We start from the raw sequence: 14,355 nt of genomic DNA, 5'->3' as shown, positions 1-14,355 counted from the left end.
TACATTCAGAAAGATATTATGTTACAAACTAGGGGTGAGCAACGGTCGTTTTTTTTTTTGTTTTGACTCGAGCTGAAGCCGAACCAACAAGTGGCGGTTTGACTAATCATCGGCCGAAGTCGAGCCGATCATTCGGCGGGGCGACATGGTTCGACTCGGTTTGGTTTGGTTCGGTTGATCGGTTTAACCGAGCACAACTTAGAGAAAATGGTTAACTAATGTTATTCATATCTTTGCATATATCGAAAATAAAAATTAAAAATCCATCGTACTTTTCCACCATTACATATACCGAAAATTAAAATTGAAAGTTCATCGTACTTTTGCACCATTACAAACAAAAAAAGAAGTAGAATGGCGAATGCAAAATCTATAATATTAAGTTACTAACTAAGAATAGGTAGTGTTACATAGAAATCAGTGAATACTTACCTCTAAAACTTTTCAATCAAGTTGAATAGGTTGTGGTTGATAAAGCCAACAACAACTAGGAAGGAGGACAAACAGTAGTATGGAAGAGTTGATTAGGGGTATTATATTTTTTTTTTCTTTTTTGTTTAACACTTTCGAACTTTACAAAATTATTATTTCATTTTTCCTTAGGGTTCGGTCGGTTCGGTTTGGGCGGTTTCTAGAAACTCAAGTCGAAGCCAAACCAGACCGATTTAGGTTTGATCGGTTTTTTGGCCGAACCGAGTCGAACGGTGATCGGTTCGGCCCAAAAACTGATCGGTGCGGTTCGACTTAGTTTGGTTCGGCCAATTTGTTCGATTTTTGCTCACCCCTATTACAAACTATAGTCGCTTTCAACTATATTTGCATATTCATGGAAGATTACTGTACATCTTAGAATTTCAACTAAAATAGTTAATCAATAGTATTTCTTACTAAATGAATTTATTTAATGATTAATTAATGCAAAATTGAAAATTTATGAACGTCATACGCCCCTTTTAATAGTTGGGTTGTGGACATCGTCCCACAAATATATTCAAATATATTGAATGACCAAGATTCATCAAATTGATGTCATATGTATATTTCACCCTACCATCACCATAGTGGGATACAAAATTACTGAAGAAACTAGGGTAAATACCTCAAAGGCCGCCGTCGACTACATACTTCTTGAATTTAATACTTTGTTATAGTTAAAATAGAATTTGACTTCACAAATGGAATCCCTCAACCAAAAAATACACATAAAATTGATGTAACCCGTATTGACAAAAATTTAATATTAGTTTTAAAATGCATCAAAAGATATCTTAGCTTTTAATGAAATCCTACTTACCAAATATTTGACCATAAATTTGGGTTATGTTTTAATTGCGTAATCAAACCTATAGATTATTTATCTATCATCAAATGAAAACCAGAGGCAGGCTCTTGAGCTATAAAAAGTGGAATCTTATGCTACTACAACAACCACCAAGAGAGAGAGAGAGAGAAGAGGTATAAGCAAGAAAAGTAGTGAGAGAAAGTAGAGAGAGAGAGAACCAAAATTAAGGTACGCCCTCATCGTGTTTTAGAAGCCTTGATTTTATTTCTTTATTCTCTTACTACTATTATTATTTGCTAATTACTCTCTCTCTCTCTCTAAAACCCCCATTTCCGATCTTCTTCTCTCTCTAATAAAATTGCAAAGATTTCAGATCAAGACATCGTTCGTTACTATCTCCTTTTCACTTCCTCCTTCTCCCTTCCCCATTTCTCATCTTCTACTTGGTTCATCTTTAAAGCCCTATTTAGGGTTTATCTAATTGTTTTGCATCTTCATAATAGAGGTTTGATGTCGTCCTCGACAAAGATCTGCTTCAATCCAGATTGTAAGGATGCTAAACCTGAGAGGTTCAGGAAAGGATGGCGCCTTCGAACTGGAGATTCTGCTGAACTTTGTGACCGATGCGCGTATGCAATCTCTCTCTCTCTCTCTCTCTCTCTCTCTCTCTCTCTCTCTCTCTCTCTCTCTCTATCTATCTTTTTTGATGATTTAAAGCTTGGAGCTTTGACTGTGAAATTTCTGCTTTCTTATATGTGTGATTGATGTATTTGGAAGTTTGAAGAAAAATTGAACATTTTTTGTGTTCCTAGTGCTTGTTATGGAGAAACTGACTCTTTGTTGATTGTTGTCATTTTAGTGTGTTTTTTATCTGGTTCTCAATAGATGATTAGGGTTATTTATCTGGGGAGGATTTTAAATTTAGATTGGGCAAGGAGGAAAAAGGAAGAAGACATGCTTTCCATTTTTTGGTGGTTTTTAGGTTGTGGGCGCTTAAAAGGCTACTACTTGATTAGTTATTATGTTTCTCTTTCTAGTCTCATGAATAGGGATTGAAACCCCTAGATTAATTTGAACTTGTTGTGATGATTTATCAGGTCAATCTGAAATACCTAACTTGGGCACTTAGGTTCTTTACTCGCTACTAAATTTGCTTTATTCTTAATTGATTAAGCTGAGTAAATAAGGAATTATGTAATTAGATGAGTACGATTTTTTTTTTTTTTTTTCTGTATTTGTTTTGTTATTGCAAGCAAAAAACTTGAGCTCGTATTTTAGGTTATCTTCTACTGATGAGACTCACACAACGTACTGAAAAGCTCAAGTTTTACTACACGAAAATTGTGTCACTTCAAACGAGCTGAAGTCATAACTAAAACTTCGGTGCATCCATACATTATTGCATGTTTTCCTGTCCTCTGTTAGTGCCTAGGTAAATCTAAGATTAAGCATGTTTAATTGCTACAGTCACTCAGTGGTTTATTTGAAATGTGATAGTAATTTTACGTGACTATAGTTGTGCATACGAAGAAGGGAGGTTCTGCGATACGTTTCATACAGGTGCTGCAGGTTGGAGAAGTTGTGAGTCTTGTGGAAAGGTGAGGCGGAATTTTGATACATACTTCCCCTGTTTCAATCTCTAGTTTTTGTGTGTTTATTTTTATCTTTTTATTATTTGTTAATCCGGTAGTTTCTGAGATGAAATTTTCCTTTTCAGCGAGTACATTGTGGATGTATTGTTTCAGTCCATGCATTTGTACTCTTAGATGCTGGAGGAGTTGATTGCATGGGATGTGCTAGGAAGAACATTATGATGGTAAGTGTCTTTCCCAAAAAATAAATTTCGATGATAAATCAGTCTCTTAGTGGTTAGATTCTCAGATTTCCACGTTTGATTTTCCTATATGTTGATATTCCATTTATTGGTGGAAGTCAAACATTCCATTTTCTTGCTTTGTGGCCTTTCGTGCAAGATGGGCATGCTTAATTCTTATTCAGCTAAAAGTAACTATTATTTATTGGGCATGGACCATGCCTCCAGTATCATTCTATGGACTATAGAGAGATCAATGTTAAGTTGTTAATGAAACTATTAGTTTTCGAACAATCTGAAATTTAAAGATATTGAGTTATAATGGACAGTGGATGAACTTAGAGGGTTCAAATTAAGAAACTGATTTTAGATTTTTTGTTACCATTAAGACTATAGAGAGACCAATGTTAAGTTGTTCATGAATCTTTTAGTTTTCGAACAATTCATCTGAAATTTAAAGATATCGAGTTATAATGAATAGTGGATTAACTTAGAGGGTTCAAGTTAATAAACTGATTGGTTACTTTCAAGGGTTGAAGTTCTATCTAGCCAGCTGATAAGAATGAAACTTTTATGTTATTTTTAGTAACTATGTTCTTTTCCTTGTCACTTAAATCTGTTCTTGGTAGTTTGTTTTACTGGATACCAACAACAGCATGACACTTAGTACTGCCACGACCTGCGTTCATAGCTTGAGTTAATTTACTAGTCAATGTGATTGAATAAATAAAATCTGTATTTGGTGTTGGACTGGTTTGACTCACAACTTTTTCTGTTTATAAGTTACCTGATGTTCATTATAAAGTTCCTTGAGAACCCTAATGTTCACCTGCCCCCTTATTAACTCACAGCTCTACAACATTTTATACCTTCACTAACAGATATCAAGTCTTTCTGTTTAGGCTTCAAACCAGATGTGGCAATCCTCGTTAATGGCGCCCCTGCAAGAGAGACTTAAAGACTTCTCTGCAAAAAACTGGAATCCAGCAGCTGGCCCGAGTGCAGTTAACGGACAGTGGCATCAACGTCACAACATATGGACTGCTGCTGCTGCTGTTGCTTCTGCTCAGTCTGAATTGCATTCACGGAGTCCCTATGAAGTTAATAGCGAAAAAATTGGTTCTGTGGAGCACTCTACTTCTGTCGTAGAAAAGAAGAAAATTGAAGAACCATCTGAAAGAGTGACTTCTGGCAGTCTCAACCCTGCTGCATTAGGTAAGTTCGGAAATGGAAATGCTGGAATTGACACTATCAATGCATTTCATGCTTTTCATAATGGAGAAGGGAATTTTGATGGCTTGCAAGGTTCACGCCACCTCTCAGTAGCTAATCCAATGGACACAAGAAAAGGACCGATTTCTGAATCTGTCTTGAAGTCTTCTATTCTAGGAATGAACTTTGAAGCACATCCAAATTCCTGTGCAAACGTTTTACTACAGTCATCTAAGTCAAAGGACGATCCGCCTGGTCCACATTTTGGCCCGACTCTACCTGTTCCACCTAACGAGACAAATGCTCCAAATTGGATATCTGGTACTCAGCCACAACGACAACCACCACTACCTCTGCCTGTCAAGCAGTTGTTCCCTAATATGCACAACGGAGTGGAGTCATCTACTGAAACTCAAATGCGGAATGGAAGACCTCGATTGGATGCCCGTGGAAGAAATCAGCTACATTCTCGATATTGGCCAAGGATAACTGATCAAGAGCTACAACAGATCTCCGGAGAGTATCCACTAAATTTTCCTTCTCCTTTTTATAGTATTTTGATTTTTTAGTTTAAAAAGGAGCTAATTGCGTATTTGTTTTTTCAAAAAAAATATAGTAAATAATTTTACTAAGGGGAGATTTCTTATTTTTCTCCCATCTTGTTTTCCAGAAAATATTTATGAGCTAATCAGAGGTGCTTTATATTAATTTTAATTTCTTACAGAATATCTTTCTCTACTCTTCTTTTTGATTTCTAGTTAGCAGTTGAAAATCCTTGACCATTCTAAGTTCAAATGCTGTCATCACTCCTTTGTTTGAGAAGATTTTAAGTGCTAGTGATGCGGGTCGGATAGGGCGTCTGGTGCTGCCAAAAAAGTGTGCAGAGGTGATTTCGACATTCATTTGTTATACTCTTTGGTGGTCACGTCCTTATGCTGTTTCGATAGTTATTGATTTCTTGTCTTGTTTTTCTCGCTTCTTGTTCGGTGTCTAGACGAATATGGACGTTTTGTTGCATGAACATTTTATGATGATGTCCTATGCTTTTCTTCACAATTTTTTTAAGGTTCAGTGTTGTACTCATATGCACTTCTGGACTGAACAGGCTTATTTCCCTACAATATCTTCCCCCGAAGGATTACCTCTTAGAGTACAGGATGCAAAAGGCAAAGAGTGGATATTTCAGTTCCGCTTCTGGCCAAACAATAACAGCAGGATGTATGTCTTAGAAGGGGTCACACCTTGCATTCAATCGATGCAATTGCAAGCGGGTGATATAGGTAGTCCATTAGCTTATCTTTGCTTCTTCTTATTTCCCCCCCCCCCCCCCCCCCCCCCCCTGTTGGTGTTCGTTTAATTTTCCCTGAATGCAACTTTCAAATCTGAAAGTTAATTAATTTACTGTTGTTGCTTCAGTGACATTCAGTCGGATAGATCCTGAAGGGAAGCTGGTCATGGGATTCAGAAAGGCTTCAAACCTAATGCAGTCTGACCAGGTTTGGCATAGCAAAGTTATTTTCCTCAGATTTTGTTGATTAGCTCTTAATCTCGGAAGGTGCTTTCATGATTTTGTCTCTACCTATATTTTGAACGTCGAACAAATTACTCTTTCAGTGACCCAGCTGTTTCAAGATATCTGTCAACTGATCTAACTGAATAAATTTGAATCATTCACAAGGCTTATGTACAATGTTGCTAATTTCTATATGAACAGGACAACCAGGCACCTAAAGTTGGTAATGGTGTTTCAAGAAATGGGGAGGTTACAAAAAAATCTAAGACTGGTGATCTTCTTTCAACTCCTCGCCCAGTAAAGGGTAATGCAGAATCAACTAGCAACTTGCCAAATAACCTGGTTAATTCAGCAGACCCAGCAAGTGTTTGGGCTAATGTTGATAAGTCAGGCTATATCGCAAAAGAAGTGCAAGGATCTAAGTCTTCCCTCCTTCCTGGTAAAAGGAAAAGCAACGTTCTTGGTTCAAAGAGTAAACGGCTGCGGGTAGAAAATGAGGATTTAATAGAGCTCAAGCTTACCTGGGAAGAAGCTCAAGGACTGCTTCGTCCACCAAGCAACCATGTTCCCAATGTTATGGTAATTGAAGGCCATGAATTTGAGGAATACGAGGTTAGCTATCTCTGCTTGTTCATCAGAATCACTTAAATTGCTTATGACTTGTTGATACATTTGTAATAGAGACATAGGTTCCTGTTCAATACTTTTGAGTTTTGAAATGTGCTGAGGTTTATAAATCACTCAAACGTTGGAGGAAATGAAATGAGTAGAAGCTGTAGTTCATACAAATTACAACTAAAGAAACTAAATTATTGTTTCTAGAGATAATTACTTCAAATTTTCGACGTGAGTTCAGTATATTACTACTCTTTTGGAAAAAAAAAATCTTATCTTTAAAGGTCACTATTTGACTGACAACCCTACTTTATTTTTTAGTATGGTATTCACAAGTAATATTTCTTTGGGTTCTCTGACACCTTATTGTCCTACAGGAAGCACCAATACTTGGGAGGCCAACAATTTTCACTACAAACAATGTGGGGTACACACCTTTTCTTTTCTCTTAATTATCGTTGTTTTATACTTCAATTTTTTATATCAATTGAATATTTTGTGTTCAGCATGATTATATTAGGCCTGAAATGACCATATTCGTTCAAATTGTTGCAGTTTCTCCTAAGGGTTCTTTAACGTGGCTGTGTGGGTTGGATTAGAATGATGTTCTTCTAAGATTTATTTTCTCATGTTGCAGTGAAAAGATTCAGTGGGTTCAGTGTGAAGATTGTTCCAAGTGGCGTAAACTCCCTGCTGATGCACTTCTTCCATCAAAATGGACCTGTTCTGATAACTTACAGGATCCAAAAAGGTAAATTGGTTCTCAACATTTGGTTTTAGAACTCTCAATTCTTCCCACAGTTGCACAACTTTTCATATTTGAAACCAATTCCTTTTAACTTTTCCCTCGCATACTTGTTTCTCCCCCGTACTTGTTTCTTTCCCGTACTTGTTTCTCTCATTCATTTATATGTATGGTACCCTCGCTAAATGTTTCACTTCGATTAACCATAACAGTGCTTACTTAAAAAGGCAAACATAAAAATTTGTAGTTCGTGACCAATTTTCATTATCTGGTATGTAGGTCTTCTTGTTCGGCAGCTGAGGAATTGAAAATGGAACAACTTCAAGAATTGCTTTCATCAAGTAATACTGGTATGCTGCAAAATGAAGCATGAACTACGTGTAGCACCATTTAAACCTCTAACTTTTGTTTCTTCATTTAAACTACATCCGCTTTGTATGCAGTAAAAGCTTCAGAAACCAAGGCCATGGAAAAGGATAAAGATTCCCTTGAAGCATCTGATGGGCTTGATACTCTTGCCGATCTTGCGATTCTTGAAGACAAAGATGTTATCGCTCCAACCCAACAAACAACAAGGCACCCTCGCCATCGACCAGGTTGCACATGCATTGTCTGCATTCAGCCACCTAGCGGCAAAGGACCAAAGCACAAAGACTCATGCATGTGCACTCTCTGCCTTACTGTTAGACGTCGGTTCAAAACCCTCATGGAGCGACGTGAGAAGCGTCAGTTAGAGAAAGAAACAGAGACTGCACAAAAGAAGCAACAGCTATCCCAACCCTCGGAGATACTAAAACAGGAGAATGATCAACTAATGAACAGCAATAACACTTCCCCAAATTCAAAATCAGGGATGGTCAGTGATAATGTTGTTGATGATAGCGAGAAGAAAATCTCGAATTCATCACCATTTAAAGGTGGGATTGACTTGAATATGCAGCCAGAGCGAGAAGATGAACCCTCACCTTACAGAGAGGCAAGAGAGATGAACTCTCATGGGAAGCGGATGCTGGTAAGTTTGGATGGTCATATAGAACTGGTAGACAAGTGGGAGTTAGACCATCTTAAACTAAAAGTCCCAAAAACAGAGGCAGAAGAAGAGAACCATGAGAATGGTGTTCTAAAGGGGGATGGGCATATGGATGTCAATACGAGCGATCCTCCTAAACTATTGACAGCATCTGCATCGTCCTGAATCAGGGCTGAGCCTAGCCGGAATCAGGCTCAGCAGTTTAGGTTTCAGTGTAGATTCAAATGAACACCATCGTAGAAATGATAGAAGCAGTCAAATTTTGCTTGTACATAGAGAAAAGAAGATAAGTAACTAGTTCAAAGACCTGTCAACACCGAAGCAGAGAATGCATCTTTGAGTTGGAATCTGATATAGAAATTGTTGGTTAGGTGCTGATTTTTGTTGTTGCCCCCACAAAAAATGAAATGTAAGACTGTTTATCTGATAATTTATACTTATAGTTTATTCAGTTCCAATTAAAAACTTGGTAGTCTCTTATTTCAGTTTGACTATGTACCTGTTCCTGGTTGGAAAGTTATCTTTTGTTGTTGTCGTCTTAGTAACCGAATTTCAGTTAATAAACTTAATATGCTAAATGATCGATATTTATGAACGTTTCCTGATCTCTTTATTGTTTTGGTATTTCTCTTTGATCATAATTTCATATTAGAAGCTACTCGGGATTCCTTTGTAGCCAAAAGTTGTTGGGAAGTTTTATTAGCAATGCCCTTCTTTCTTGTTAGCTATGTGAATTTCAGTAACGAATCAACCAACTTCGAAACGAAACCACCAATTTGAATTCCAGCAACTAAGTGAGGTTGCTAGAGTTACAATCGGTGGCTTCATATCAAGTTTCATGATAATTTTCCACATTACCTTACCGTATTGAACTCTACTAACCAGGTGAGGTTACTGGATTTATATACGGTGGCCTCATTCCAGAATACCCTAAAATATTTTTGGCACGAGACCACCAACTTGCTAGCAAACTCACTCAACTTACTGGAACTCAAATAGGTGAGAAGCAATGTTCGATTACCTCAAAGCGGCTTTCTTCCGCTATGTCCTAAATGGCACTTCACTAGACGTAAATGACCGACATAGTCTATAAGTAGAAGATTGGAGTTGGAACGAAGAAAAAATTAACAAAATTTAGATTTTTGAAAATATAGGATTAAAGGGGTTTTACCTCTGAATCTGAGTCGAGAAATTATATAGTCATATAAAGCCAGCGAATCTTTAAATTTGTATTTGCCGCCAAATTCGTTACGTTTTCTTGTCAACGAGGTCAAATATCTTCAACAAAACAAACTCAATCTCGAAAACCTAGGGTTCATCTCCTGATCTATCGAACCGTTAAGATCCTCTGTTTCTCTCTCTCTCTCTCTCTACAATTTCTTTTTCTGTTTTCACTTTGAAAACAAAAAAAGAGAAGCAACTAAACGAATTGAATATGATCAAGAAGAATGAAACAGCTTCATCATCAGAACAATCTCCAAAACATCGAAGATCAAAATCTCGTGAAGTAAATTCTCGATTTCTTTCTCCAGCTTCATCACAACCAAGAATTTCATCTCCAAATCAAAAAACTCTCTCCTCTCCTCCTATTAGACGAAAATCTACTTCAACTACTACTAATGATGTTCTTGATAAACCTCGAGGTATATTCCCTTCTTCTTCTTCAATTTATCACTCTTCTAACAAGAAATTAGCAGATCATCTTGGAAATATGGAGCGAAAAACAGAGGAAAAACGATCTTGGAGTAATAAGTTTTTTAGCAGACAAAAAAGCTATTCTGAATTTAGTAGATTTGGAAGTAAAGAAAAAGATAACCTAAAAGAGAATCATCGTCCTATTATTGGTGGATCAATGAGATATACTCCAAATTTTAGGTTTTCAGACAAGACTAGTACTATTTCATCCAAATCGTCAATTCCTGGAAGATTATCATCTCCAAGTTCAGAATTATTGTCTGATCTTCTAGGTTTAGAATCTGAAGGTAGTAGTGAAACATTTTCTAATAGTACTGATTTCAGTTCTCCTTCAATTGGAAAAATCAATTCTAATTCAACTTCAAAGGTTGGAATTGAAGTATCTTCAAGATACTTAAATGATTCATTTTCGAAACTTGGTCGTGTTTCTTCTTCAGATTCAAATATTCAAACACCAATGGCAATGTCAGATAACTTGTCGAATTCAAATAATTCGATACGAAAGAATGTGATGAATAGAGGAAATTCATTAAAAACTTCTCAATGGGGATTATCTCCAGGGAGATCATCATTTTCTTCATCAGGTTTGAAACCTCCAAATAGTCATTCGAAATCGAAAGGTGTTGGAAATTTTTTTAGTTTAGGATTGGAGATGTTTAAGGGAAAGAAATCTTCATCTTCTTCTACTCCGACATCATCTCCGTTAGGGCGTGGGATTACTGATAATGCCCATCAACTTCGACTTCTTTATAATCGATTAATTCAATGGAGATACATCAATGCCAGAACTGTTGCCCTAAATGCTAACAAGATAACTCAAGCTGAGGTACGTAAGTTGTCCGTGTTATATACGTGTACCATGTGGTTTGTACTTTTTGCCATATTTGGGGAATACCTATTTGACTATATATGTACACAGTAGTGGTTCACAACGGGGCGGGTTGGCATGAAAATGGCATGACCTAAGTCATGTAGAAGCAACGTTAAAATGACACGGACGTTTGGTCATGGTGTGCTAAGATTTTGGCCACACTAGCCCGTCTAGCCGCGTGCCATTATTAAATTTGTGAAAAGGCCCACCACTGAACGTGCTAATGTGTTGAATTTCAGCATGGAAATGACATAAATACGTAAATAAGTTTGGATAGTTCTCCACTAGATAATCTTAGAGTGGATTTAGTTGAGTTCTTATGGAAAAAGTACAAATTTCACTTGGGCAACTGAGAGTCTGGGATAACAAATTTGGTAATATTCAAATAGTCCATTGATTAGGTTATAACGGTTAAGTTTTGTGAATTTGAAACTCTTACTTTGGACTAAAAGAGATTTTTTCCTCGACTAATATGGTGTACTTGAAAACAAAAGGTGTTTAGTGGTTAAAAATTTCATAAATATGGTGAAATGCAGAGTAGCTTGTTCGAGGTTTGGACTAGTCTGTCCGAGCTACAATCTTCTGTGGTGCGTAAGAGAATTCAGTATGAGAAAGAGAAGCTTGAGTTCAAGTTGAACTCTATCCTCCATTCTGAGGTTAGTACCGATTATTGAACCTCTTATATATGTATATATACATATATAGAAGTCTTTTAAGTTCCTAAATTTTTGGGTGTGCCTTATGGGGATATTGATATATATCATAGGTTAAGCCATTGGAAGATTGGGGAGACATGGAAAGACAACATATCTTAGCAGTTTCCATGATAAAAGATTGCTTACATTCGGTTGTATGCAAAGTTCCTTTAGTAGAAGGTGCAAAGGTAATCTATCTCTCTCATAAGGTAGGTAACTCAACACCACATTATTCACTACTTGATTGATATTTACAAGTTGAAGAGGTTATTTGCAGGTTAACCCACAGTTAGCTTCAGTTGAACTAAGACACTCCGTTGATCTTACGACATCGATTGAGACAATGTTATCAGATCTCTTTCCTACTGTGAGTCTTGGTTTCATTTTTCTTGTTGTTAAAGTGTACATGTAAACTGTATATTATGGATGTGCAAGGCATTTTAGGAAATGTTCTTGGGCTATAACATGAGACCTAGATTGTTCAGCTTGGGTGATCTGGATTCTGGGGGTAGGCCCTGTAAGGAAAATTCGTCGAACGGGAAATCCTATGGACACCCTTGTCTTGCCTATGACACCTCCAACCGTCTTTGAACTGAGGCCATGTGAGCACCCAAGTGAAGTAAGTGCCGATGTTTCACCATATGTAGCCAAGGCTCTGTTCAAATTAGAATAGGGAGCCTGAGCTCCGGAGACAAATGTTCTTCGGTGTCTTTAGTCTAGCCGTCTAAGTGGTGCCTGAACTGGAGGTGAATGGTTAGTATTGAGACCGTTGTTATATTAAATTATATGTGAATTGATTTAAATAATAGGCGGAGAAGACAGGTTCGTTGCTTTCGGAGCTAGCAGAGGTGGTGTCAAGAGAGAAGTTACTCTTGGAAGAGTGTTCTGAATATGTTGGATTAGTTTCAGCCCTTGAGGTATATAGTTCATTAAACTCATAATCATCATATGTTCAATTTTTTCTGAAAACACAAAAAGTTTATGAGATATGAACATCAATGGGAATACCATAAAATGTATTTATAGACGATAACGAACTGTTAGAAGATACGCCTCTGATATGGGAAATTTTTTTTTTTTTTTGCTTACATGAGTTTATTGTCATGGAGAAGAGAAACCTAAAACCACCTTTTCATTAATTAAAAATATTTAAAAAGTGATAAAACCTAGTTGAAGGAAATTGTAAATTATTCGAATCTTACAGAATCTAAAGAAGAGGTTCATGCTTGCCACATTGAGAGTCAATTGGTTTATTTGTTTAATTAACAAACCAATTGATAAAACCATAGAATCCCAAATTATTATGATAGAGCCGGCCTACATGGGCTTCACTTCTTAAGAGGTTGAACTAGCTATCTGTGTTTTCTTCAACAAAAAAAAAAAAAGCTATCTGTGTTTTCTTAATCTTTTTCGCTTTTCTAAATTGTTATACTTAATTAGTATTACTACTAATTATCATTGTTATATTCCCAAATACAACATTTTATGTTGGTGAGCACATAAATATCACCAAGAGGCACACATATAACATATTAGCAGGCATACCCAGACTGTACTAATGGTTCCCTTTGTAGAAGTTTACCTCGCTAGGTTTTTCGGGACATTTACTATCCATCCATTAGAGTAGCTTCTATAGACTAATTTCCTCCAAATAAATTCCTAGTTCAGTCTTCGATTACAATAGCATAAAAGAAACAGATAACGGCATAGAGAAGGGGCGAAATATGGTAGAAATAGTTGAAGGAGTACGAGTAACCATTTTTTTAAAGTAATTCTTTAGAATCCTATGTGGAAACCGTCTAGGATACCCGTCGAAATAGGACACAGTTGGGAATCATGGATATAATAGACTTTTAAAGATTGGCAGTTCGTGGTTCGTTGCTCCCACTAACTATAGACTGAAAAGCTAAATTTCATCCTCCTTTCAATTGAGTATTACACTTTTTTGTGATTGAGTCTAACATGAGTCTGGATTTTGAATGGCAGATACAAGAGAGAAGTTTGAAATGCAACATTGTTCAATTGAAATCACAACTTCAACGGCTAAATACGCAGCAGCAGTTAGAAGGTAAAGAAGAAGCTTCAGGGGAGTGATGATATCCAGTTTGGAGTTGTTTAGTCCCACATAGGTGGTTAAAGAGGAAATGAAGTGGAAGAGAGTGTATAGAAGGGCAGACGAGGGTGGAGTAAGACTATCTTTGCGCTTGGGGCAATGACGTAGCTAGTGAGGTAATAACCGAGGCGCGTCAATTGCTGGTTGAAAACTATTTCCAAACCCCCTCCTCAGCCTTGGGTTCAACCTCGGGCTGTCGAGAATTTCTGGAAGGACTCCCTCTAAACAAGGGTAAAGTCCTACAATTCCTAATTCTTTAAGAGTTTAGTATTTTAAATAAGCAGATTTGAACTTTTCAAATAAATTGAAGTATAGTCTAGTTAGTTCTTACCTAAAAATTCTGGTGGTCTCGGATATGCCATATACGAAGATTATCATATGGGAAATGTCAAAAAAATACAATAAAAGTATGAAAATTTTAGAAATATAAAATGTACGAAATTAAATGACCTAAACCCACAGAAACTACTTTATTTATACCCAAGTTCAATATTCCTGGATTTGTACTTCAACGAGATCGAACTTGGGACCTCCGCATTGCGGAGTAGATGCACTGACCGGGGCTTCCTGTTGTTGGCCAAGGGTGAAGATTTGAAGAGAGAAAAAATGGACTAGGAGGGAAAAGACAGTTATTATTGTTAGAAAAAGATGAAGACCAAGTCAAACACACTCTCAAAACTTCTCCTTTGTGGATGGTTTCTAATGGATTAGCTTTACAACTTTTTAGGTTAGTATGGTTGGTTATAATTTCTTAATTACTACAAACCTCTA

At 36.8% G+C, this 14,355-nt stretch overlaps 2 protein-coding genes and 1 non-coding gene across 7 annotated transcripts; all 3 read left to right on the top strand.

The window, feature by feature from the left end:
• Positions 1 to 1,187: 1,187 nt before the first annotated feature.
• Positions 1,188 to 8,675, top strand: LOC147552098 (B3 domain-containing protein Os07g0563300-like). Of its 4 annotated transcripts, XM_086670690.1 has the most exons (14): positions 1,314 to 1,510; positions 1,786 to 1,911; positions 2,799 to 2,880; positions 3,000 to 3,098; positions 3,998 to 4,310; positions 4,401 to 4,827; positions 5,097 to 5,193; positions 5,413 to 5,587; positions 5,724 to 5,803; positions 6,022 to 6,432; positions 6,813 to 6,862; positions 7,073 to 7,186; positions 7,460 to 7,530; positions 7,624 to 8,675. In XM_086670690.1, exons 2-14 carry the CDS (start codon positions 1,793 to 1,795, stop codon positions 8,373 to 8,375), a joined length of 2,790 nt encoding a protein of 929 aa, XP_086526816.1. In that variant the 5' UTR covers positions 1,314 to 1,510; positions 1,786 to 1,792; the 3' UTR covers positions 8,376 to 8,675. The 4 variants fall into 4 exon arrangements, with proteins under 4 accessions (XP_086526814.1, XP_086526816.1, XP_086526817.1 ...); XM_086670688.1 differs by having other exon boundaries at positions 1,188 to 1,510; positions 3,998 to 4,827; XM_086670691.1 differs by lacking the exon at positions 1,314 to 1,510 and having other exon boundaries at positions 1,535 to 1,911.
• A 661-nt stretch (positions 8,676 to 9,336) lies between these two features.
• LOC147552096 (QWRF motif-containing protein 3-like) lies at positions 9,337 to 13,922 on the top strand. Of its 2 annotated transcripts, XM_086670686.1 has the most exons (7): positions 9,635 to 9,853; positions 9,908 to 10,731; positions 11,313 to 11,432; positions 11,543 to 11,659; positions 11,749 to 11,838; positions 12,281 to 12,388; positions 13,458 to 13,922. In XM_086670686.1, the coding sequence occupies exons 1-7, from the start codon at positions 9,646 to 9,648 to the stop codon at positions 13,563 to 13,565; spliced, it is 1,575 nt and encodes a 524-aa protein (XP_086526812.1). In that variant the 5' UTR covers positions 9,635 to 9,645; the 3' UTR covers positions 13,566 to 13,922. The 2 variants fall into 2 exon arrangements, with proteins under 2 accessions (XP_086526811.1, XP_086526812.1); XM_086670685.1 differs by having other exon boundaries at positions 9,337 to 10,731.
• On the top strand, positions 13,666 to 13,823 carry LOC147552097 (U4 spliceosomal RNA). The gene has a single exon (XR_015239019.1). It is a non-coding gene; the product is annotated as a U4 spliceosomal RNA (small nuclear RNA).
• Positions 13,923 to 14,355: the final 433 nt, after the last annotated feature.

Source organism: Eschscholzia californica, unplaced genomic scaffold (genome assembly GCF_041429995.1).
Source record: "Eschscholzia californica isolate CP2 unplaced genomic scaffold, dmEscCali1.0.p SCAF_3, whole genome shotgun sequence".
NCBI lineage: Eukaryota > Viridiplantae > Streptophyta > Magnoliopsida > Ranunculales > Papaveraceae > Eschscholzia > Eschscholzia californica.
This window is presented reverse-complemented; position numbering and strand designations above follow the sequence as displayed.

Excerpts from the sequence above, each read along its gene's own strand:
- LOC147552098 (XM_086670688.1), top strand. The coding sequence starts at position 1,793 with ATGTCGTCCTCGACAAAGATCTGCTTCAATCCAGATTGTAAGGATGCT. Across the intron at positions 2,881-2,999 it reads GTTGTGAGTCTTGTGGAAAG|CGAGTACATTGTGGATGTAT; the intron begins GTGAGGCGGAAT and ends TTTCCTTTTCAG. Across the intron at positions 5,804-6,021 it reads ACCTAATGCAGTCTGACCAG|GACAACCAGGCACCTAAAGT; the intron begins GTTTGGCATAGC and ends CTATATGAACAG.
- LOC147552096 (XM_086670685.1), top strand. The coding sequence starts at position 9,646 with ATGATCAAGAAGAATGAAACAGCTTCATCATCAGAACAATCTCCAAAA. Across the intron at positions 10,732-11,312 it reads ACAAGATAACTCAAGCTGAG|AGTAGCTTGTTCGAGGTTTG; the intron begins GTACGTAAGTTG and ends GGTGAAATGCAG. Across the intron at positions 11,433-11,542 it reads ACTCTATCCTCCATTCTGAG|GTTAAGCCATTGGAAGATTG; the intron begins GTTAGTACCGAT and ends TATATATCATAG.